Source organism: Plectropomus leopardus, chromosome 18, assembly GCF_026936395.1.
Source record: "Plectropomus leopardus strain MGB_pleo_1.0 chromosome 18, ASM2693639v1, whole genome shotgun sequence".
Classification (NCBI taxonomy): domain Eukaryota; kingdom Metazoa; phylum Chordata; class Actinopteri; order Perciformes; family Serranidae; genus Plectropomus; species Plectropomus leopardus.
In genome coordinates this window covers 28,382,363-28,404,898 of record NC_142193.1, presented here as the reverse complement: position 1 = coordinate 28,404,898, position 22,536 = coordinate 28,382,363, and the positions used below count along the sequence as shown (strand labels likewise).

The 22,536-nt window shown below is 40.8% G+C and overlaps 1 protein-coding gene across 3 annotated transcripts in view; it reads right to left on the bottom strand.

Annotated features, from left to right (window-relative positions):
* Positions 1 to 22,536, bottom strand: part of grin2ba (glutamate receptor, ionotropic, N-methyl D-aspartate 2B, genome duplicate a) — a 187,568-nt gene that overhangs the window by 49,298 nt on the left and 115,734 nt on the right. For all 3 annotated transcript variants that reach the window (XM_088069433.1, XM_088069432.1, XM_088069434.1), the window contains 2 exons: positions 22,262 to 22,532; positions 11,879 to 12,071 (listed from right to left, as the gene is read on the bottom strand). In XM_088069433.1, coding sequence (XP_087925559.1) covers positions 11,879 to 12,071; positions 22,262 to 22,532 — 464 coding nt within the window. The remainder of the gene's footprint in view (positions 1 to 11,878; positions 12,072 to 22,261; positions 22,533 to 22,536) is intronic.

Sequence of the window (22,536 nt, the reverse complement as noted above, 5' to 3'; positions counted from 1 at the left end):
TGTAGAGCCCTGGCACCGATACAAAGTGCACAGAATCTGCTGCATAAATCATAAGCCATTTACAAAATGACACGACGCTGCGCCCTCTTTAATCTTTACCAAGCAAGCTATTGTTACGTGCAACAATGTGTGTGTGTGTGTGTGTCTAAGGTATTTGTGTATGTGTGTGTGTGTGTATACTACACACGGCAGTAACAGAGTGAAACAAGCATATGTGTGTTGCCATGGCACCCACAACCACTGTGAGTTCCAAGCCAATCTGCTGTGTTACTATGGTAACGGTAATCTCGCAGAGGGTGGGAGGGGGAAAAGAGAGAAAGAGAGAGAGAGAGAGAAAGAGAGAGAGAGGTGGGATTCAAAGAAAAAGAGGGAGGGATGGACACATTACTACTAGACTGCATCGCTCTCTTTCCTCTCCTGCCATCACACTGTGACTGCTGTGTTTTTTCTTTTTTTGCATCAATGTGACCACATCAGCTTTTCTGTCACCTCCTCTGAACTTCCTGTATCACCACCACTCACACATGCATGCCTGCATACACCTAATCCTGGTACGCATTATGATGCCAGTGTGTAAAAAAAGATAAAAAATATTTTTAGTTAACACCATATGGAGAATTTTTTCAAAAAATAAATAAATAAATTCTAACTATACCTATAGAAATAGAACTTTTTAAAAAGCGTGAGATCGTATAACCAGAAACAGCTCAAAAATCACTATCAGCAAACCAACCAGACTCCATTTAAATAAACAGTAATTTTATCAACGTAAAACACTTCATTCAAAGACAACAGAAACAAAATAAAACTCACAAAAAACATCTTGGTTTTCACTTTTCACTGTTCAAACAATCAGCAGTCCTGGTTTAGTTGACATAAACCCTTAATTCACCCAGTTAGGTGTGAAAATATGCTGGCACGATACACGCTAAAATTGCTGTTTATTTAAATAGAATCTGGTGATTTTCCCAATAGCAATTTCAGGGCTGTTTCTGGTTAAACAAAACGATCTTATTCTTTAAGAAAAAGGTCTATCTCTTTAGGAAAAATTTCCATAATGCTGTCAGACGCCTAAAATAACAATCTGAGCCTGTTAGTGGCAAACACAAACACTTTAAGTGAACAGAAATTGACGGTGTGAACATGCCTGAATGGCTACACTGGAGCTTATTTCACTCACTACTGGACAGATTTCAAAAACTGTTGTTCCCGTCAGTCACTTAGACATAAAAACATGGAAAAAAATAGGGTCGGACTTGGAAAATACAGAAGTTAGCCTTTAAACTTTTTAAAACGTGAATCAACATCATCTTTCTTGTGGTGCATTCAGACGCCTTTCACTGGTATTTAAACCTTTGGACCCTGAGAAATATGGGGAACAAGGCAATGGGCAAATCGCAAGAAATTTGTAGATTTAGATTTTTTTTAAGCTAGGAAAAATGCCTAGAGAGTGATAATTTATCATATTTATAATTTTAAATGTATTTTTATAATTTTTAAAGCATTTTCTTCAGGTCATTCCCTTTGTTTTGTTAGTCTCTTGTCTTCTTGTTTTGTTTTTACAAATTTTCACTTATTTTCTTGCACTTTTTAAATATTTTTTTGATAATTTCTGGGTCACTTCTTCTATTGCTTTCATCTCATGCTTTTGAGAGATATCAAGCCAGTTTGCTTAAGGTTCAAAGGTTTAAATACATGCATGGTCAAAATGCTACACACACACACACACCCACATCCACTCACTAAACCTCTTGTTTTGATGTCCTGTTGAACCCGTCAGCTTCCAGCTCGAGCTACAGCAGAGTATCTCGGCCGTACAGTACAGCAGGTAATTTAAATTCAGACAGCAGCAGCAGCAGCAGCAGCAGCTGTCTCCACCTGCCCCACAAAAGCGAGTGACACTGACCGGACGCTACTGTAACAATCTCCCCTCCAATAAATGCCTCGCATTTTTGCAGACATTTCAGTGAATCTTCACTTTCTGTCTTTTCATTTGGAGGATTCTTGCCCCTGTAAATCAGAGCATCTCAGTGTCAGACACACACACACACACACACACACACACACACACACAGACAAACACTTGCCATGCTAACTCCACATGGCCTGACACAGATACGTTTTAGCGCATGTTCTGGTGTGAATAATGGAAGAGTTGTGTGAAATATTGATAAGTCAGTTTTAATAAATTAACCCTGATGTGAATTAGTCATGAATTACACTCCTTAGCAATTACTGTGCAGCAATGTACTTATTGGGTCTGTAGAGGAGAGGATCTATATGGAGAATAACGTTTCATGCCCCATATGGCAGAAAAAAAATACTGCAGCTTTCCTGCATGAACACTCGGGGTGTACAGTGTGAATGTGAGGGAAGGTGTCAATTTGTTGCACACGTACAGTATGCATCTAAGTGGTGTCTGTGTGTATTCAGACACAGGAAATGAATGCGTAAACAGTGTAATAAATTGTGCTAATGGGAAGAGAGCAGAGAGATGACGAGACAGGAACAGAGGTACAGAGAGGAGGGGACGGCTGAGAACATTTGATTTACTTTTGACAAATGACAGACAGCACTTAATTAAAAGTAAATCATAATGAAATTAATTTAAATGGCAGCCCTCAGAACAGAGTGGATCCTCTACATTTCAGAGTGATTTGTTAAAACACTTGAGGCCATATTCTTCTCTTGTTTTTCTAATTTCCGAGCATTTTGGAAGAAAACTTCAAAAGCCTTTAAGGGCAAACTTCACTTATAAGAATCAAGAGTTTTAACAGCCTGCAGAGGAAGGAACTGAGGAAACAAGGACACCCGGTTCAAATTTTATCACTGTATTAAATAGGAATTGGCTGTGTTTATCAGAGTTACAGATACAGGTTTGAAGGCCTCTGCTACACGGACTAGCAATTTTAGATTGCTGTTATCAGCTATTAAACAGCTGTGTTTGTTGTTGTGCTGAGACATGTATATAAGCTGACTTTGTCTCTGGGAGGTAGAGGGGGTGGCGGATGCAGACCACTGATCAAGAACAACAAACCACAAAAACTGTTGTTTTTTTAGAGACATTGCTGTGTTTCTAGCTGTTTCTGCACCCAAATCACTTGTTTTTTCCAGCAGGGGTTGTGTCAGCGAGACTTTGTTGCATTTCCATGCTGTAGGTGTATTTTTAGCAGCCCATCACTGCATTTCCAGTGGAGGGGAAGCGACAAAAAACATTTTTTTAATCAGCCATTGTTGCATTTTTAGCACAGATTGTGCCACAAAAAGCAGGGTGTTCATTACCAAGCTACTGCTGCATTTCTAGCAGAGCTTGTTTTTATTAGGGCCGTCACTGCTTTTCCAGTGGAAATCGTGCCACCAATGATGGGTGGTTTTGAGCAACCTGTCACTGTATTTCCAGTGGGGATTGTACCAAAACCAGTGTTCTTTACAGAGACTTTGCTGCATTTATTCTGACGTTTCTGTGCCATCAAACATGATTCCTTTTTAGGAAATCGTCACAGCATTTCCAGAAGGGATTGTGCCACAAAATGTGGGTGCTTTTTAGCAACCTGTCCTTGCGTTTCAAACAGGGATCACATTTCCAAAAGCAGGCAGTTTTTACCAAGCCATCGTTGCCTATCTTGTGGCAACTGTGTCTCCAAAATCAGGTACTTTAAGCCAAAAAAAAAGATCTTTTCCAAACCATAACCAGATGTTATTGGTAGAAAACACGAAGCATAGCCACAGCAAAGTTTTACTGTCGTACGTTTAATAGCTGGACCCTAATCCATGTCTATGACCACAAACACCCATTTGATAAAGTGATGACATTCAAAATGGCAAGGAAGCAGTAAAGGGCAGAAAAAGAGAGGAAAGAGTGTAATAGAAACCGAAGGAGAGGCAAAGATTATGCAAGATAAAATAAAACCAAAGAAAAGTTGAACTGAATAAACTTGCCAGAGAGAAAGAGATTTAGTGGAGACAGAGACGGTGATAAAAATGAAGCGACAGAGGAGAGAAGAACGAGGAGAAGGAGGGCAGGAGCGTCCTGACCTAGTTCCAATCAAGCCTCATCACAGACAGGTACCTTTTTAACACCTCCCACTGGCCTGCCCCACAAACACACACTCAACCCGCCTTTAAGGACTCAGTCGGAAACAGCAAGACGCACACACACACACACATGCACAAACACCCAGGTGGACGCGCTGTCCGTGGAGCTGGCACACACTCATCCCTCAGCTCAATAGGGTCAAAATGCTGCTCCGGAGTGTACTGCACACAACACACACACATGCAAACACACAAACACTCCATTGAAAGCCTCGCTGGGGCCACAGAAGTTCAAAAATGTCCACAGAGCTTAAAAGCACTTGACACCTTTCCAACTCCGAGCTCATTTGGAACCTGTCCACGTCTGGCAAGGTCAGGGCCACTGTTGTCAAACTCATGATTCCCACACTGTTGTGTATTGCTCTGCAGCCGTCTCTCGTTCCATCTCTCCCTCGTCTTTCTGCTCTCTGTGCTTCGCTCTCTTCTCTCCGCTATCTTCATTTGTCAGGCTCGTGCTGTAGCATTAGCTGGAATGTCACAGCGCTGGCTACAGTGGACTTAATTTACTTAGCGGAGTGACGCGTCCTTCTCTCGTGGCGCTTCGCGAAGCTCTAAGGGCCGGACAAGGAAATGCTAAGCAGAGAGGGATCGGCATAATGTGTGGCTTATAGAGTCAAGAAGATGACCGTGACCATGCAGCAATTCTTCATCACTCAGCAGCAGAATGAAATGTAAACTGGATGTGATTTACATATTTCCACGCAGCTCTAACTGACCTGACCCGTCTGTAATCTGAAAGCTTGAAAGACGCGCGATGTGTGATCAAAAGTACAAAGTCAAGAGTGATCGTCTCAATTAGTCACAATCCCGACCAGAATTCAATATCAGGCTGGAATTCACGGCTCCGGAGTCCCAAAGCTGTCCCTCAAATTTGGCTTTGTTCGCATGTTGCTCCTAACATGCAGCGTTTCACCAGGCTGCAAAATCGACAAGTGGCGTCCTCTTTCCTTCACCGCCTGCTGTGCTGCCTCAGAATGTCAATCTGAATATTTTTTTAAACCTCAAATATGGCGTCTGCTCTGGAAAAAAGAATCTCCTGTCTGTCTCGGATTAAATCTGAAGTCAGAAAAAAGGCCAAGCAGCTCCTGAGTCACACTCACTCGACAGTTAAACAGTTGCTCTTCGTGAGTTGGTGATTTTTTTTTTTTAGAGGCTGAAGGTAACGTCATTGTTTAAATCAGTGATTCCCAACCAGGGGAACTTGTACCTCAGGGGTTACGTCTGTTGTAAGGAGGTACGTGGAAAGACTGCAAAGTAATTTGAAAAATCGAATTCATGACTGGATTAAACAGAAAACGTCCGCATAAAAAGGCAACATTAAGCAACTTTTTAGCTCAAAATAACAGCATCAAAATGAGTTTGACTGCATACTGACTTGTAATAGGGAGAATGGCGCCTTTGTCTTTCCCACTCGGCACCCTGAACGCTTTAACTTTGTAATTGGTGAGTGGGCAGGATCTCCTGGAGGAGCGTGTAATGCTGCGTTCACATGGAATCAGGCAGACGATAGACAGCAAACCAGATATTATTTTAGCAGAAAAGAGCAGGACGATAAGCTGGCAACAATAACGTTAGACAGCACTGCCGGTCAAAGTAAAAATATTTTAACTGTCCTCCTCTTTGTTTTAAAAAATTCTGTAAAATAAAAAAACTTAAAAGTGGTATGTGCCTATGTTTTCGTATGCATTCAGGCTGACTTTATTTAACAAATCACGTGACTTTTGAAGGTAACTGGTAGCACCAGGTCTTTTTTAGGGGCTTCATAGCAAAGGGTGTGAATACATATGCACACAGAAGTTTTTTATTTTACAGAATTTCTTTAAAACAGTTTTTTTTTCATTTAATTTCACCAAAGGTGTCTATTTTGTGCAGGTTGTTACGAAAAAAATAGGAAAAACGCCAAGGAGGGTGGATACCTTTGTAAGGCATTGTATCTCTTTGGAGGTCAGGCTTTGTTACACGCCATTCTCAGCTGCTAATAATCATTGTGACCTGATTTATAACAAAAAAGACATTTTTTTATTGTGTAGGTTCCCTTCACTCTCCACCCATCTTTCATCTATCCTTCCACTGATTCACTTAGCGTCCATCCCGCCATCCGAGCAGCCAGCGAGCCGGGCGACCGGCCGCTCACTCAGTTTCTGGTCTATAGACTGTAGGCCAAATGCTAATCTCTTGATTGAACACTTGAAGACAAAGGTTATCACCAAACAAATTTAGTTAAGGCAGCGCGGGGCGAAGGATCTTAGCAGCGCTCACAACTGATCTAATCATCAACACAGCTAAGTTGATTATAAAACTGCAGGTCTGCAGCGCAGAGAGGAGGAGAGGAGAGGAGAGGAGAGGAGAGGAAACAAGGGAGGAAAGGAAAGGAAACAAGTGAAACGAGCAGAGAGGTAGGAGAGAAGAGGTAAGGAAATAAGGGATGAGAGAATTGGAGACAAGGGAGGAATGAGGGAGGAAACAAGTGGGAAAGGGAGAGAAGGAGAAGAGAAAAGGAGAGGAAATGGGAAGAGAGAAGAGAAGGAAAGATGAGGAGAGGACATAAGAAGGGAAAGAAAAAGAAAGTAAACAAGAAAGGGGAGAAGAGAAGAGGATAAAAGGAGGAGAGGAAATGAGGGGAATCAAGGGAGGAGAGGAGGCAAGGAAGGAGAGGGAAGGAATCAAGCGAGAGGACAAAAGGAGAGGAGAAAAAATAAGGGAGTAGAGAAAAAGAGGCAACAAGGAAGAAATGAGAAGAGAGTAAACAAGGGAGGAGAGAAGAGGAGGAGAGGAGAAAAAACAAACAAATGAGAGGAGGAGGGGAAACACGGGAGAAGAGAAGAAGAGAGGAAGGAGGAGAGGAAGTGAGGGAGGTAAGAGAGGTAGAGAAGGAGAAGAAAAGAGGATAGGAAATGAGGGGGAGAAAAGGAAAGAAGGGAGGCGAGGAGAGGAGAGGAGAGGAGAGGAAAAAGTGGAACAAAGAGCAGATGTATAAAAGCAGAGCAGGAGAGAACAAAGGAGAAGACTAAAAGGCAGAGGAGGACAGCGGAGCGCAGAGGGAGCCAGGTGGAGCAGAGAGACGACCACAGCAGAGCTGAGGAGAACAGAGAGGAGCACGGAGGAGCACAGCAACACAAAAACAGCATTGTATTCTGGGGCAACAGCAGCTGCATAAACTCCTGTTATCTCAAAGCAGAGAGCAGCCGTAAAACAAACGCAGCGCTTCAGAGAGCAGCCAACACGCAGGCAGAGGCTGAAATGACATCTGAAGAGTTTCCTGGAACGGACAACAAAGCTGCCTCAGTGTAGGACGCAGTTAAACTCGTAGCAAGAGCGAAAAAAAATGATCCGTGGCTTTCATACGCTGCAGGAAAGCTGTGTTTCTACAGGAGGCTGCTGTCCTGCTCCGTCCAAATACAAGCCAGAGTCAGTGTGAGAGGGTTCAGTCTGTGCGTGTGAGCGCTGCTTTTCAAAAAACAGGAGAAGGAAACAGGATTGTTCTACAGCAGCGAGCAGGCTGGTGTCCTCAGAGGCGCTCCGACAGGCTCCTCAGCACAAACACACACATACTTCACAACATTAGGGTTGCAATGGTATGAGATTTTCCCAGTATGATAACCGTCTCAGAAATATCACACTTTCACAGTACCAGACTATTCTTTCCTTTTCTTTTATATATTTTTCTAAAATTATTTTTATTTTTAGTATTACAAGTCACTTTGAACCTTGAAGGAATGATTTTTTTTGTTTTTGTTGAACAGATGCTTGATTACAATTAAAACTAAACTTTTTTTATAATACCAGTATGTGTAAAAACTTTAACAGGCAGTCGAGGAGAAAAGGAGGTGCACACGTGCAGGTGGGATTCTCCATCTGGTTGCATTTTGTTTTTTATACTGTAGACAAGCAACTGTACATGATGTGATACCCGTATTTTTTTATATCATTTTATGAGGTTTGATGATATACTGCTGCAACCCTGGCCTGCAGTATTTAACAGAGATAGGGGCCATTTACACAGCAACAGTTCATACATGAAATGTTAAGCTTTTGTTGTGGTTTGGCCTTTTGTTCACACAACAACAGCGCCTGAAAATGCAAACTTTTGAAACTGGGTTCCAGAGTGTAATCTTTTGCAACTTCTTCTGTTGCCGTATAAACTGGCAACGCACGGATCCTGTGAAAACGGTGACGTCACGGTCACATTTCACGCATGCCTTTGGTGTTTTTCATCATTGCAAAGTTAAACCGCCAACTACTGGCATATTATATTGTGTTTGGTTGTTGTTGGTGGTTTTGCAAAGAAAAGACTTTTCCATTTTTCGTAGTGCTGCTCTTGTCTTAACGTACTTTCATTGCAGACAGAGAGCAACACTCGCTGTTAGGACAAAGTGTAAAATTCATGAGGCACGCAGATTTTTTTCTTAAAAACTGCTATATGACAGTGGCAAAAGAGATGCACAGCCAGGACACTGTCGTCTGTTTTTGACAGACCCAGACAAATTATATTTAAGGGCATGTATTCAGTAACCTGTAATGGAATATATTTTAAAGTAACGTTCCCGACACCGTGCGGTCTTCACAGCCACCAAAAAAAACACACACATCCCCACACACATGCAGCTCCAGCCGACACACAGAGTGGCAGAGGGGTGAAGCTGCCCCTGAATATAATACTGCGCTGAGCTCTGGAGCACAACACGACAGGGGCCACTGTTCGTCGACTCAAACGCCATTGGGACCAATTAGGCAGCGCGCAGAGCAAAGCGCCGCCGAACGCTGCGCTTCACAGCCAGTTCAAAAGGCCTGCTGCTGAGACGGACAGCTGAGGGGGTGGGGTCGGATTTTCCTGAGGAAGGGGCATGTGAAGGGGGTGTTTGTGTGTGGAGGGTATTATTACATGGAGGGGAGGAGGATGATCACAGTTTGCAAAGGATGAAGGTGTGTGTGTGTGTGTTTATGTGTGTGCCAGCATCTGCTGCATCCGTGGTTGTGCTGCTCTATGCCAGGATGATGTTCCACCACCTGAACCTGTGCACCTTCTAAAGCTGCTGTGTACGGCATTTTAGCTCATAAATCATCGCCACATTAATTTGGAGGCATTAGTGTAATTGTAAATAAATGAGTGTGAACAAATGAGAGCACTGCAGAGGCACGTGGCCTCTGTACTTTGTTATACGCTGTGCGCCACAGAGCGAGCTTCCATGGGATGTGTGCAGGTTGCTTTAGGGCAAACAGTGAGCTCGTTTTGTTGCACACAAAGCAGGAAAAACAACATTATTCCTGCAGTGCGCTCAGAGTTTCTCACAACAACAGATGTTGTAATGATTTAAAATCCAGTAGAGGGAGAGTGCAGACAAGTGGCAGCATTCAACAGGAAGTTGAACATTAAAATGCAGTCTTCACTTCAGAGAAAGCAAACTAGAGAGTGCCACTACCAGTTTTATAGATGGATATAGATAGTTGGATGTAGATTAATTGATTTCCAAGCAGGCTTGGGTGGTATCACAGCATTAACAGTATACCAGGGCATGCAGAAATCCTGTTTTCAATACCATTTTAAATACAGGCATTCCTATTTCTGTACTAAACTCATTGCATTAGTGCACAGCACGCACCACCAGAGCTCAGTCTCAAGTGTCTATTGATGGTGCAGGTAGCTGAGCTGACAGAGACAGTTGGGAATAACAGCATGTTTTTTTACATCTATGTTGGTGAATTAAGGATTTATTTTTACCAAACTGGAGCTGGTGATTGTCGGAACAGTGGACTTGCTGACTGGATTACTTACAAGAGTAACCAAGACGATTTGGCTGAGTTTTATTTTCTGTTTTATGTGTTTTATGATGAGTAAACAAGGCAATTGAGCCTCATCAGTCTTCTGTGACTGAGAGAAAGTTGAATTCAAAAGGTGTACAGTTAAAATCTTCTGTTCAGTAAGGAAAATGAGTGTGAAAATATTACTTTTCTTACCATTTTGTGGGTTTCTTTTGTGTATTTATACGTCTGAAAAGCACTCGCACTTGCCGTCTGTCCAATTTGTATTTTGGTGTTTTTTTTTTCTTGCTTATATTTGATTTTTTTATCTTATTTTATCTTTATTTTATTTTACATGTTCAAAAAGAAAGATCTAACCAACTGACTCCTAAAAAAGCAGCCTTTTTCCCATTAAGTACCTCTTTCACCAGTTTAAAGAACAAAAGCTCCTTTGTATCCCTAAGCAAAAAACATCAGGACATCCCTTAAAAATCATATGCACTTGGAAATTTTCAGGAGATCGTTTTTTGTGATCAGGTGGTCAACAATCGTTGATAATTTTATCACATTTAAGGTTCAAGGTGCTTGAGTGGCGTAATGGTTAAAGGGACAGTTCACCCCAAAATTAAAAGTACATATTTTTACCCTTAGTTGTGGTGCTATTTATCAATCTAGACTGTTTTGGTGTGTCTTGCAGAGTGTTGGAGATATCAGCAGTAGAGATGTCTGCCTCCTCTCCAAGTATTTTTGGGCTTTTTGAGCACCACAAGCCGAGTGCCATAATGTTCCTTTATATTAGAGAGATGGCAGATATCTCTTTGGCTGATAGCTCCAACACTCCAATCTAGCTTGATAAAAAGCACGACAGCTAAGGGAAAGAATATGTATTTTTGATTGTGGCGTGAACTGTCCTTTTAAAGACTGCCTGGCTAAATCTGGAGGTAATATAATCCGCCTGGCAGCTCCTCTAAAGCTCACTGAACAGCATGTTTTATCTCCTTTGTTTAATTTGTACAAAAACCAAAGTGTAAAAGCAACAGTTTGCTGTTTTCCAGAGGGGATTATGTGTCGGACTGTTTATTTGCTGGAAGCAGCAACTTCTGGAGACTCGCTGGTTGCCTAGCAACTGGATGTAACGTGTTAATTAGTGAGCTTTGGAGGTGCTGGTAGGCAGATTTTGTTACCTGTGGACAGAGCCAGGCAAGCTGTTATCCAATCGACTGTATCAGTCCATTCTGGCCGGTCACCGTAGCCTTATATTCATCAGACAGATATCAGCATTGTATAAAACTTGTCATCCTACTCACTAAGACTGTTTCCCAAAATGTCAAAATGTTCCTGCGACATTACTTTTCTTGTGCTGTGTTCAGACGCCCCACACAAGTACTTAAACCTTTGAGACTTTGAGTATTTTGGCAAAAAATGTCACCCAAACTGCAAGAAATTAGTACATGGAGAAAAATATTTTTCAAAAAGCTGGGAAAAAAAATATTATATAAATATCATCATGAAATATTAATAAAATATCCAACATATTTAGTATATAATTGATTATAAATATATATTTTTAAGCACTTTTTTCTGATTATTTCCCTTTTTCGCTCTTTTTTGAGGTAAATGATCAGTTACCTTCCTATTTTTTTATGTATAATAAATAATAATATTATGTTATATTATACATATAACATAATATATGTATAATAATAATAATAATAATAATAATATATTTATTCATTTTTACTAATTTAATTTTTACTCATTTAATTTTTGGGATAATTTCTTTTTAAGTTGCGTATTGCTTTCTTCCCATGTTTTAAGAAGAAATCAAGCCAATCTGCCCAAGTATCAAATGTTTATATTTTATGATTAAATTAAATAGAAAGCCACTGCAAACACTGAAGTTATCTGAATATGCAGCCAACTTGTTACACTGTTTACCAACTTTCCATCACATGTGATTGACAACTCATGTTGTATTGAACTTATGAGTCTGGCACTTTTTCGTAACAGTAAAAGACGGAATCGAGCGCCCGTCGTCACCCACCTGAGCACTTCGTTGGGGTTGCCTGAGATGGGGGTCTTCTTGTCAGGAGCTCCGTGGCACTCAGACTTCAGCAGGGTGTGAGGTCCGCGGTCCATCATCATGGTGGAGGTTGCCATCGTGATGATGGCCACACCGTCATGACAGCTGGCCTCCAGGCCGTAATCCCACTCGTCATAGGAGACGGAGAGAAGACCTGGAGGGAGGAGAAGAGGAGAGAAAGATCAGAGGAGGTGTGGGGACAAAAGCTTCTTTTAATGCTGCCTTTGAGATAGTGGGCATCCCTGCATTAGGTACTTTTATTTTTGCCATTTCACTTATATTAAAAATAAAAGTACCTACTGCAGAGGCACCTACTAGCTCATCTGGTAGAGCAGGCCCCCATCTAAAAAAGCTGTGTCCTTGCTGCAGCAAAAAAGCCCCAAAAATGATCTTTAAAAAGAAAAATACGCAATACAAAAAAATCTAAAAAAAAAAAAAAACACTCCAAAAACTTTAAATTATTATTTAAAAAAGCCTCCCAAAAAACTAAAAAAAAAAAAAAAAGTACGTAATACAGAAAAATATGAAAAGAAAAAAAACACTGCAAAAACTTGAAATTCTTTTTTAAAAAAGAAAAAAAAAAATCAAAATACATTACATTTTCTAATACAATTTACATTTTCTAAGTCAATTGGCTAATAGATATTTCATTTATTTTGTCATATTTTACAAACTCAAAAATCTCAAATCGTATCTGTGTGAGTCTGTGAGATAAATGTAGTGAAGCACAATATTGTGGTCTGGAGTAAAAGTCTCAAGTGACATGAAAAGAAAATACTTAAGTAAAATAAATGTACTTAGTCACATTCCACCACTTCACACTAGAAATCGACACTGTTGTGTTAAACTGTCACGTGTGACTCTAATTTTCCACAATGCCGGCATGCTGTCTGTAATCACACGCTGGAGCAGCATAATGCTGCAGTCAGTTGTTTTTGTTTAAAATAAATGCAAGGCGACGTAAAGAAGAGACATCGTGACGGCTCTATAGTGTGACAACAGAGAGGTAAGAAGGGAGGGAATCAGAGTCAGGAAAAAGAGAGTTGAACTGGTGAAAAGTTTAGAGGCAGACAGATGGAGAACACTAAAGCAGGCAGGGATGGATAATTCTGCGAGGGTATACAGAGTGTACATGTTTTGAACACACTCCAAGAGACAGAGCACACACTACGTGATGACTCACGGAGCAGATGAATAGCGCTCCCATCCTGCCTGACTAAGCGTCTATCACCTTGCCGTGTTTGTCCATCTGTCTGTCTAAAGCTCTGTCTGTCTCTGTTTGTTGGCCTTTGCTCTGTCTGTACGTCTGTTTATCTGTCCTTCTGTCTCTGCCTGTTCTCTTTTCACAATCTGTCTGTTTATGAACAATCATTTGCAGATCTCTTTCTCCGTCGCCGTCTCCCCCGGTGCCCTTGCAACCATCCATCAGCCCATTTTACTATTTGCCAGGACGCCCGTCCGTCCTCCACCCCAACGTCCCCCTCTGCTGTTGATTAACACAGCTTGCGTACATGGACGATACATAAATTTTGCCTCTTTTTTAACCTTATTTACCAAGAGGAGGCTGGCTGAGGATGTCCAAAACTCACCCGTGCAAGCTGCCGCATGAAAGTCACCTTATCGCACCGTATGCCAGCCTTACGCCAGATGACTTTTTCAAAACATTACACTGTCAAGTTTCCAGTGTTAGAATAAAATCAGGAGTTTTACCTCAGTCGTGACGGTTTCTGGTGATCTGGATCATTTGGGTCAAGGTGGTAAATAAAACTCAGTCAACTGTTTCTCATCTCAACAAAATCAGAAACCTTTAAAATTATCAGAAGTTTTTCGTCTTGGCTCATGCAAATACGGAAGTTCGATGATGTGAACATAGACTACAGTTACATGCACATCAAAATTACTTTTTATTCCAAATATAACAATATTCTGAATTTGATGCAGGTCATGTAAACAGCATATTCTGTTTAAATATTACAAATTTGGCCTTTCTATGAATTTAGCCTCCAACAAAAATTTATTATCAAGACCTTCTCCACCGTCACGTCATTTGTTGTTCTTTCTAATGTGTGGGTCATTTTCAACTTCCATGTTTGTTTGTTTTTTGAGAATTAATCAATCAAGCCAGTGTGCTTGGGTTTCAAAGGGTTAAGGGACTTTGGCAAAGCATTTTCCACCAGGGGCAGGATGGGAAATAATCTCAAAAGAAATTTAGTTGTCTTGCAAATCGTGACCCTGTGAGATCCCCAGTCTTTGCAAAATCTTATTGTGTGCGACTAAAATGTGACATTGTCTTTTGATGCGTCTGACATCAGTCTTTTCAAAGTCTGATAATGTATGATAGACATTACCTGTGTGGGCCCTTGAATGCCTGACTTGTTTCTTAATCTATTCTGGCTTTGTTATTAATCTAAAATAAATAAAGAAAAGCACAGAGAGCCGCCATGAGAAGAGTTGATCCACTATGAAACTATTATGCATCCATTCAAACACGGCTGACATTTTGATAATGGGTTTCATTTATATTAAACCGTCGTTATTGATAATATGATTAACTCATGACAAATAGTCACCATTAATTGATGACACACACCGCGTGCTGCCCAGCAGTGAGCCTGATGCACATTGTTTATCTCTTCTTAATGACCAATCATTTAGCTCTCTCGTTCAGTGCTGTCAGGATTTCATCAGGTTGGAGCTAACAGGTGGGACCGTCCTTGGGCTCAGGGGGTTTAATTGTTTTGGATTCATTTTAGGAATTGGATCTTGAATCATTCATATATATATATATATATACATATAAATATATATGTATGTATATATTTTTTTTTAATCAGATCACTAGACAGGTTTCCATTAACCCTCAAACTGCACAAATTCAAACTACAAATACAAAATATGCCTTATGGAAATATGTAAATTTAGAAAAAACTCCCATTTATTGCAAAAGAGTTTTGGCACTCGCATGAGGTGTTATTTCAGGTGATTTGAAAAAGCCATGCAATTTTTTAAAAATTTTCTAGGTCACATGATGCTATGGCTATGTGCTAGTCAGTAGGAACTGGCTCCCTCATGATGCAGCAGGAGCTACAAGAGCTGTTATTGCATCGCATAACTAAAAAGTTAAATGAATCATCCCGAAGTTTTGAATCCACAATTCCTCTGTGAAATCGTGGACCATCAGCTCCCAGAAATCCCTGATACGTGGTCACTCCAAGATATAAGAGTCTTGCCTTTCCATTATCGCTCTCATAACACACCAACGTCACCTTCGATTGGAAATAATGACGACTTGTGTGGTGGCTGTGATAAAAATAAACCTGCTGATGTTTTGAACATCCGTTGTCATGCTTCTTGGGATGTTATTGCCAGAGGAGAGGTCACATAACATCACTCCATAGAAACGCAGTCATCTCACAATTGTGTTTTATCAGCATTTTGAAAATATTGCTTAAGTTTTGCGCAAATCTGTACTTGAAAAATGCCAAATGATGTGTGTATTAATGGGGGAAAAAAAGCCAAAACAACACACCCCTGGACCATAAAGGCCTTTAACCTGGAAACCTTCTAAATCTAAAGTCTGGTCTGATCTAAACTCTCAGCACCAAGTGCCCTCATGACTTCTGTAAAAGGCCAATAACTGATCTTCGTGTTTGAGGACACGTTGGACGCCTCTGAGTTCAGGTCACACAGCTCTCAGTGAAGCACGGCTTGCCTTCAAGTCAATTTATCTGTTCCTCTCTGTGTCCATCAGTCGCTCTGCTTCTATCTGACAGAGTATGACCACATGTCAGCCGGTCCACTACCATGTCAGTGGGCAGAAATAGACAGGCGGCCTGGCAACCTGCCTTCCTCTCGGGGGCCTCGGCACTGACAGCTCCGGCCCTCCAGGACCACATCTAATGTCACACACTGTTGACACTTTTTCAGCACTCACTCACTCCCATTGCTTGTTCCTTTTTTGCACACTTCAGTTTTACTATTTTATGGTGAAGATTCTGTCATTGGCAGATGCATGTGTGGTTTGTCGGTGTGTTAGTGCTGCGCATGTGCATGCACCGTGTTATTTTCTCCATCTTGGGAATTGCTGCATGATATGCATATGTTCAAACATCTCTCAGGACATGTTTTAAATGTCACAACAGACATTTCAACTGGCTGCGCTATAGATGAGCAGCACCGTGGCAGCTGAAGAGCCTTTTCCTGGCTGGTAAACTGGCTACGACAGTGATACTCAGCTTACAGCCCCACGGGCAAAACCTGGCCCCTGTTAGGGTGCCGGGTGGCCCCTCGACCATTTTCTAATTCACACTAAAAATAAAATGATTCACATTGGGATTGTTTTTGTAGTTTTGGTGTACATAAGGTGGCAGCATAAAGCAGCATCAAAATAAAGCTTGTTTATCAAAAAGAAGTACAAGTGGAGGATTTCCAGCACTCCCAACAGAAGTCCTAGCTAAAACATCCTAAAAAGAAACGTCCTGAAATCAGAGAAACATCCTTAAGTCTTAGAAATGTCATTAAATTCAAGAAATGTCCTGAAATCCCCAAAACATCCTAAAATCCTTGAAATAAGCTAAAATTCGAGAAATGTCATAAAATCCTAGAGAAGTCCTAAAATCCGAAAAACATCTGAGAAATGCCCTAAAATCCAAGAAATATGTCCAATGTCATTAAATCCTTGAAACATCCTAAAATTGTAGAAATGTCCTAAAAATCCTGGAAGTGTTCTAAAATCCAAACAATGTCCAAAAATCCTACAATCCTAGAAATGTCCCAACATCCGAGACACATTTATGGGGCTGCTGCAACTGGCCCCTGGCCTCCTGCCATTATACAAAAATGGTGTCCCTTGGCTTCATCTGAAGGCCAACGCTGTCTCCCCGTCACAGACACAAACACAAGACAAATCACAAAGAAAGCATCCACACGCAAGCACATAGAGCAGGAGACGTAATAGCAGAAGTACCGTTTCGGTGGGTATTTTTGGAAACAGATTATTATTGTCAGTGATGTCAGATTGGGTGTTAACGTTAGCACGCTCTGTGCAGCTAGAAATGTGTATCTGATCAGGGAGAATAGAGACAAAAAAGCTGTTGGTAAAGGAGAGAGAGAGCTGAGAGGGAGGGGAGGAAAAAGAGGGACACAGTGTGCAGAGAGAAAAAGTCAGACAGCAGCAGAGACACAAAGATAAAGAAGCAAAAGAAAAAAAAGCTGAGGGGAGAAGAGAGTTCGGAGAGTCAGAGGAGATAGTGAGACAGAAACCACAGAGAAGCGAGGGAACAACTGCATGAAATAAGGAGGAAAGGGAAGGATGGAAGTAGGAGGAGAGATGGTTCCCCAGAGCGCCACTTAAGGGAGGCATCAGTGGAATTACCCATGAGAATTGGAGGCTCTTCATCACACATGGTGCGAATTATTAAGTGTGCCTCGTAAGCAAATTCCCCCCACAGCGAGCGTGCACCTTCTGCTGAACCCTGAACTGCTGGATTCACCCAGAGCACGCGCCGCCGCACCATCAGGCGCCCCGCTGTGCCGCCGTGTTGGCTTAAAAGTTGGTGTGGCCACTAAAGGCTTCAAGTGGCTTTTATGATGTTGAAACTCAGAAATAAGGGTCGGCTGAATGGCTGAGCGCCACAGTTGAATGCTTGATGACTACAAAATATCATGCCAGTATCTTGATTTTGTGCAAGGTCTTCATCCTGGTTAAGCCCTTGAAATCTGAGCACTTTGGTTGGATTTCTTGCAAAAAAAAAATGCTGACCATAAGCACCTCAACAAGACATTGTCGAAAGATTAGCGAGAAATTAGGAAAAAAGTTACAGGAAAATTACCAGAAAATAATCACAAAAGAGAGGAAAAAAATGTATTTAACTTGGCAAGAAATCTCTTTTCCCCAAATTTTCAAAAGAAATCAAACCATTTTGCACGTGTTTATTGGCATGTAGCAAATCCACCAACCAGCACTTATATTGGTGAGAAATCTTAATTTTGCCTCTCATACACAGACTCCTCCTGCTAAAACGTTGCAGCTAACCAACGGAGGCTGGTAGCAAGCTGAGAAAACAAAATTCAAAATTTAAAGCTTATACACAAATAAAGTTTAGCTTTATGGATTATATTGATGCCAAATCGACAAGAATATTGTCAACATGTGACTTCTTTTATCTTGTGTTTCTAGAGTTAAGCATTTTTGCAGATATGTAAGGAATGGTTAATGTGTCATATTTCTTAAAGGGAGTTTGGTGTGATATTTTCCAACAGGAGCAGCATAAATTCCCAATCTTTGCAAAATCTTACAGTGCCTGACTAAAAACTTTTTAAAGTCTTGTAGTGTAAGGTAGGCATTATTGGCACAGATCCTGCAGCAGCAATGCTTTAAGCACTACCTCAGCCATTTGCATGACTTAAAAGTCAACATGCAACCTATTATATGATTTATATGCACCATGCAGCATCTTATTTAACAAATCTATATTTCAATAAACACATAGGATACCAATTTTATTTAAGCAAACACGAAATATACATGATTTAATGTCTGTCATTTAGTTGTTTACGTTACACTAAAGGCACATTTAGTATCTTATTCATCATGCATTAAATGAGTGGATGGCATTTAGCCTACTATCTGTCATTACGTCCCATATGATTAATCCCATGATAATTCAATGTTAACTGAAAGAGATTTGTTTGTGTCCATCAGCGCAGTCACTCTGCCAGCTCCGCTCTGTAATCACCCAGGCAGTGCATGAGCTCGTCACGATTATCTCCGTGGCAACATAAATCAAGAGCGAAGTTGCTGTGTGATTTACATAACTGATGTGGTGATATATCAAACTTTATAGAGTGTAACCTTAATTTGGAACAGGCAAACTAACACACACACACACACACACACACACACACACAGTTTTGTTCACCCTGGCCTTCAGGTAAACACACTCCACCGTCTGCACAAAAGCACAGACACCTATTTGATAAAACTCACACATTATTTTCTCATGCAAATTAAACCCCCGAACCAATCACCACCAAATACACATTCCAGAAAACGCACTCATAGTCGCACAAACAGGCTCGCAAAACACACTCCTAACTCCCATTTGGAGTAAATCATCCATGGATGCCGATAAAAGAGCAGAGGCAAAAAAAGTTTGAGTTACGGCGTCTGAACCGCTCAACGATCTCAACCCGTTCCCAGAAACTGCTGAGGACAGGCGGCGGTGTAATATCTCTCCTTCACTGTAAATCAACAAGCCAAACACCAACAAATCACCGGACTCACACGTCCGGCGTAAATATACTACCTGCTCTGAGGTTTTTCTGTCCTTACAGAGAGCAAAACAAGACTAAAGTCGTGGAAAGTTCCATTACGGCGGCAGCGGCGACAACAGATTCCCACTGAGAGCTGGCCTTTTTAAAAAGTGTCCGTCCACCCCCGCGTTACATGAGGCGGCGTGACAGGTGTCCCCGCCAGATTGCGTGAGCAGGTTCGGTGGTTAATGCACCCCAACTTGGATGACACTTTGGTTCCACGTTTGACCTTCAAAGGTTAGAATGACCTCCAGTGGTGTTTGGGACGGTGGGGAGAGACGCTCCCTCACTTCTTGTTAGGAAAGGTCAGTTTGTTTGTTGTCTTGCAAGAAAAATCCAAATGGCCAAATGAAAATAAAGGTTGGTGCCAAGTGGGTGAAGTTTAAGACAATAGAACAGGGGTTCCCAAATTTAATATTTAAAGGTCCGAATCTGATTTCTATTCAAGGCCAAAAGTCCGGAGCGATTGGTGATGAGCAAATTACTTTTATTTAACTTGCTAATGACTTAAAAGCAACGTACATTCAAGTTTAAGGCAGTCTGAGACAAAATACACTGAAGCCAAGTGAAAAAAATGCCACTGCCACTTAAACCAAAGCACTGTCCACTTGTCTTTGAAAACTCGGTTTTCTTTGTCAACTTTCCCTTTCTTTGCATGTGTACACTGAAGTTCAGTTTAAGACATTTTAGGACATTTTTAACGCCACACTAAAAAAAAAAAAAACGATAAAAAAATCTATGAACTCATAAATTTCTTTTGGATAAAAAGTAAAGTTTGATATTGCAATAAATATACAGGGAAAATTGCCCCTATATATTTATTGTAATATCAAACTTGACCTTTTTGGTGCCATTACTGCAAAAGGCATTTAGTAAATTATTAAATTTTTTTTGAAAACCTACTTCCTATCTCTAAGTATTTTAAGACTTTCAAAAAATTAATTTAAGACATTTTTGTAACAATTGAGGCCTTTATTTTTAGATCAATGAAATCAAAGCTTTTAAGAATTTTTAAGAATCCACATGAACCCTGTATTATATAACTCACCCGCTGACATTAAGGTTTAAAATTATGGTTATTTAAGGGCCGGGCTGCCTGAGTGACAGGCTATCTTGCAAGGCGTCTCTGCAGTCTGTGAGTCAGCTCCACCCAATAAATGACGGCTGAAATGCCGAACTCGAGTCTTCAAAACAGGAATTCACAAATTATGAATAAAATCATGGAGGTACGTTCATTATTTAAAAAGTCTATGGTGTTCATGCTGCATTTTTGGCATTTTCTTTTGCCTGTGCTCGTCACTTTGCCTTTTTACCCAGCTGTCCAATCACAGCAAAAGAGGGGATGGGACAAAAACCACAAAGACCAGCACATTTTTAATGTACAAGTGCTGAATAACAAAAAAAACTATGGCAGAGATATATTTTAGGTTTATTAATAAACATTTCCTTCCTCACAAATCTCAGGAACCCAAATGCTGGCGTCCTTTCTCCCAACGTGCTTCAGCCTTCCCTTCATCTAGAGCAAGTGGTCTACCTTGTGCTGACATTTTTACTTCTGCAGGGATATTGCGTATCATAGCAACCAGGTTCAACCAAACTGTCTCAGCAGAAAAAAAACGTTGCACCTCGAAAGTGCTCTCAAGCGCTCTCAGATAAGAAGAGCACCTGGCATTTTTCAGCTGGAAAAAAGCCACTCTGGTGGACAGACACGGCCCCTAACTTTGCAGCAAATGGACTGCCACCACTAGATGAGGGTACGTACCTTTGTTTTCTTTAGCAGTTACATATATTTCAGCATTTTAACCTGGTACTCATGGTGGCCAACAGAAGACACTTCAGCAATGTATTACTCTTTGGAAAAGTTTTTGGCTACTGTACAGCAGGTGAACATTACCATAAGCGATTTAAGCAAGAACACAAAATCAAGAAACAACATGACGTTGTTTCTTGCAACCGCAGACTTCATCCTCATTGAGAGAAAACACATTTTTTTGAGTGTTTTTTTGAGTGTGAAAGCTTCTTTTCAACCTTGTTATTGTAATCTGAACACAGTTTAAATCAGACCCTTGAAAAAGTTTCAATGCAACCTTGACCGAAACTCACCTGTCATTTTTTTAGGCTGCATTTCACCCTCCGAAACCTGAGCAAATTAGTTTACTATCTTTCAAAAACATGGTGAGAGGGCAATAAAAAAAACTTAACAAGACATCACCCAAAAATTAGCAAAAAACTAATTTAAAAAAATCCAATAAAATTCTCAGAAAGTAAGCAAGACAAAAAGGGAAAAAAAAAGAGAATTAACCGAAAAAGTGCTGAAAATTGCTTGTAAACTTTTTTCTGTTACATAATTTTAAGTTTATAATTATAATAATTACAAAGAAAGATTTTCTGAACTTTTTCCCCCTCTTTGTTTTAAGAAACATTTTCTGGTCATTTCTTTCTTACAATTTATGGGCCATTTCTTACCAAGTTGTGCATTGTTTGATTTTGTTGGAAAATGGCTCTAAGGAGCACTTAATTATTGTATCTGAGAGTCTCCAGAGACCAATGTGCATTGTTTTCAGCAAGCCAGCTGGTTATTGTGAAGTGTAGTAAAATGCTACTACAACACCAAACATTTTTTACCAAACTAGTCTCGGAAGTAAGAAACACCAAACCATCTGAAAACATCAAATTAAGCTACCGACAGAATAACTGTAAAATAAATTGGACAACAACACTGGGCAGTGAGTCAGCATTTTCAACCATGAATATAGTGAAAGTGTCGAGTGCAGCAAACTCACCAACGAGCACTTACATCTGTGTGTGTGTGTGTGTGTGTGTGTGTGTGTGGACTTCACATAAGTGTTAGGACTTATGTTCGGACTACTTTTTGTTACACAACAAAAATGCAGAAATATGTAATATGTTGCATGCACAAATCTTTAGCCCGTCAGCACATGTGCATGCACTTTTTGAGTTTTTAGAACTAACTTGTGACTTGCAAGTGGACGTCTAAAACATTTATTTTTGCTATAGCAGTTTTCTTACCTGTGGGGAACTCTGCAGGCACTACGACAGTGTCTCCGGCTACCAGCGAGGGCACTATCCACGTGTAGCCGTAGCCGGTGATCCCGACGGAGTGAGCCACCTCGAAGATGGTGTTGGCCTCTTCTTTTGTGCAGTAGAGGAGAATGACGGGGCTCTGGAGCTTCTTCAGCTGGTTTTGGATCTTTGAATCTCCGTCATCTACAGACATGTCGAGCAGTAAAACTTCCTCCAGTTCCCATCCCACAAAGCTGTTCTCGATGGTGCTACGGATCTGG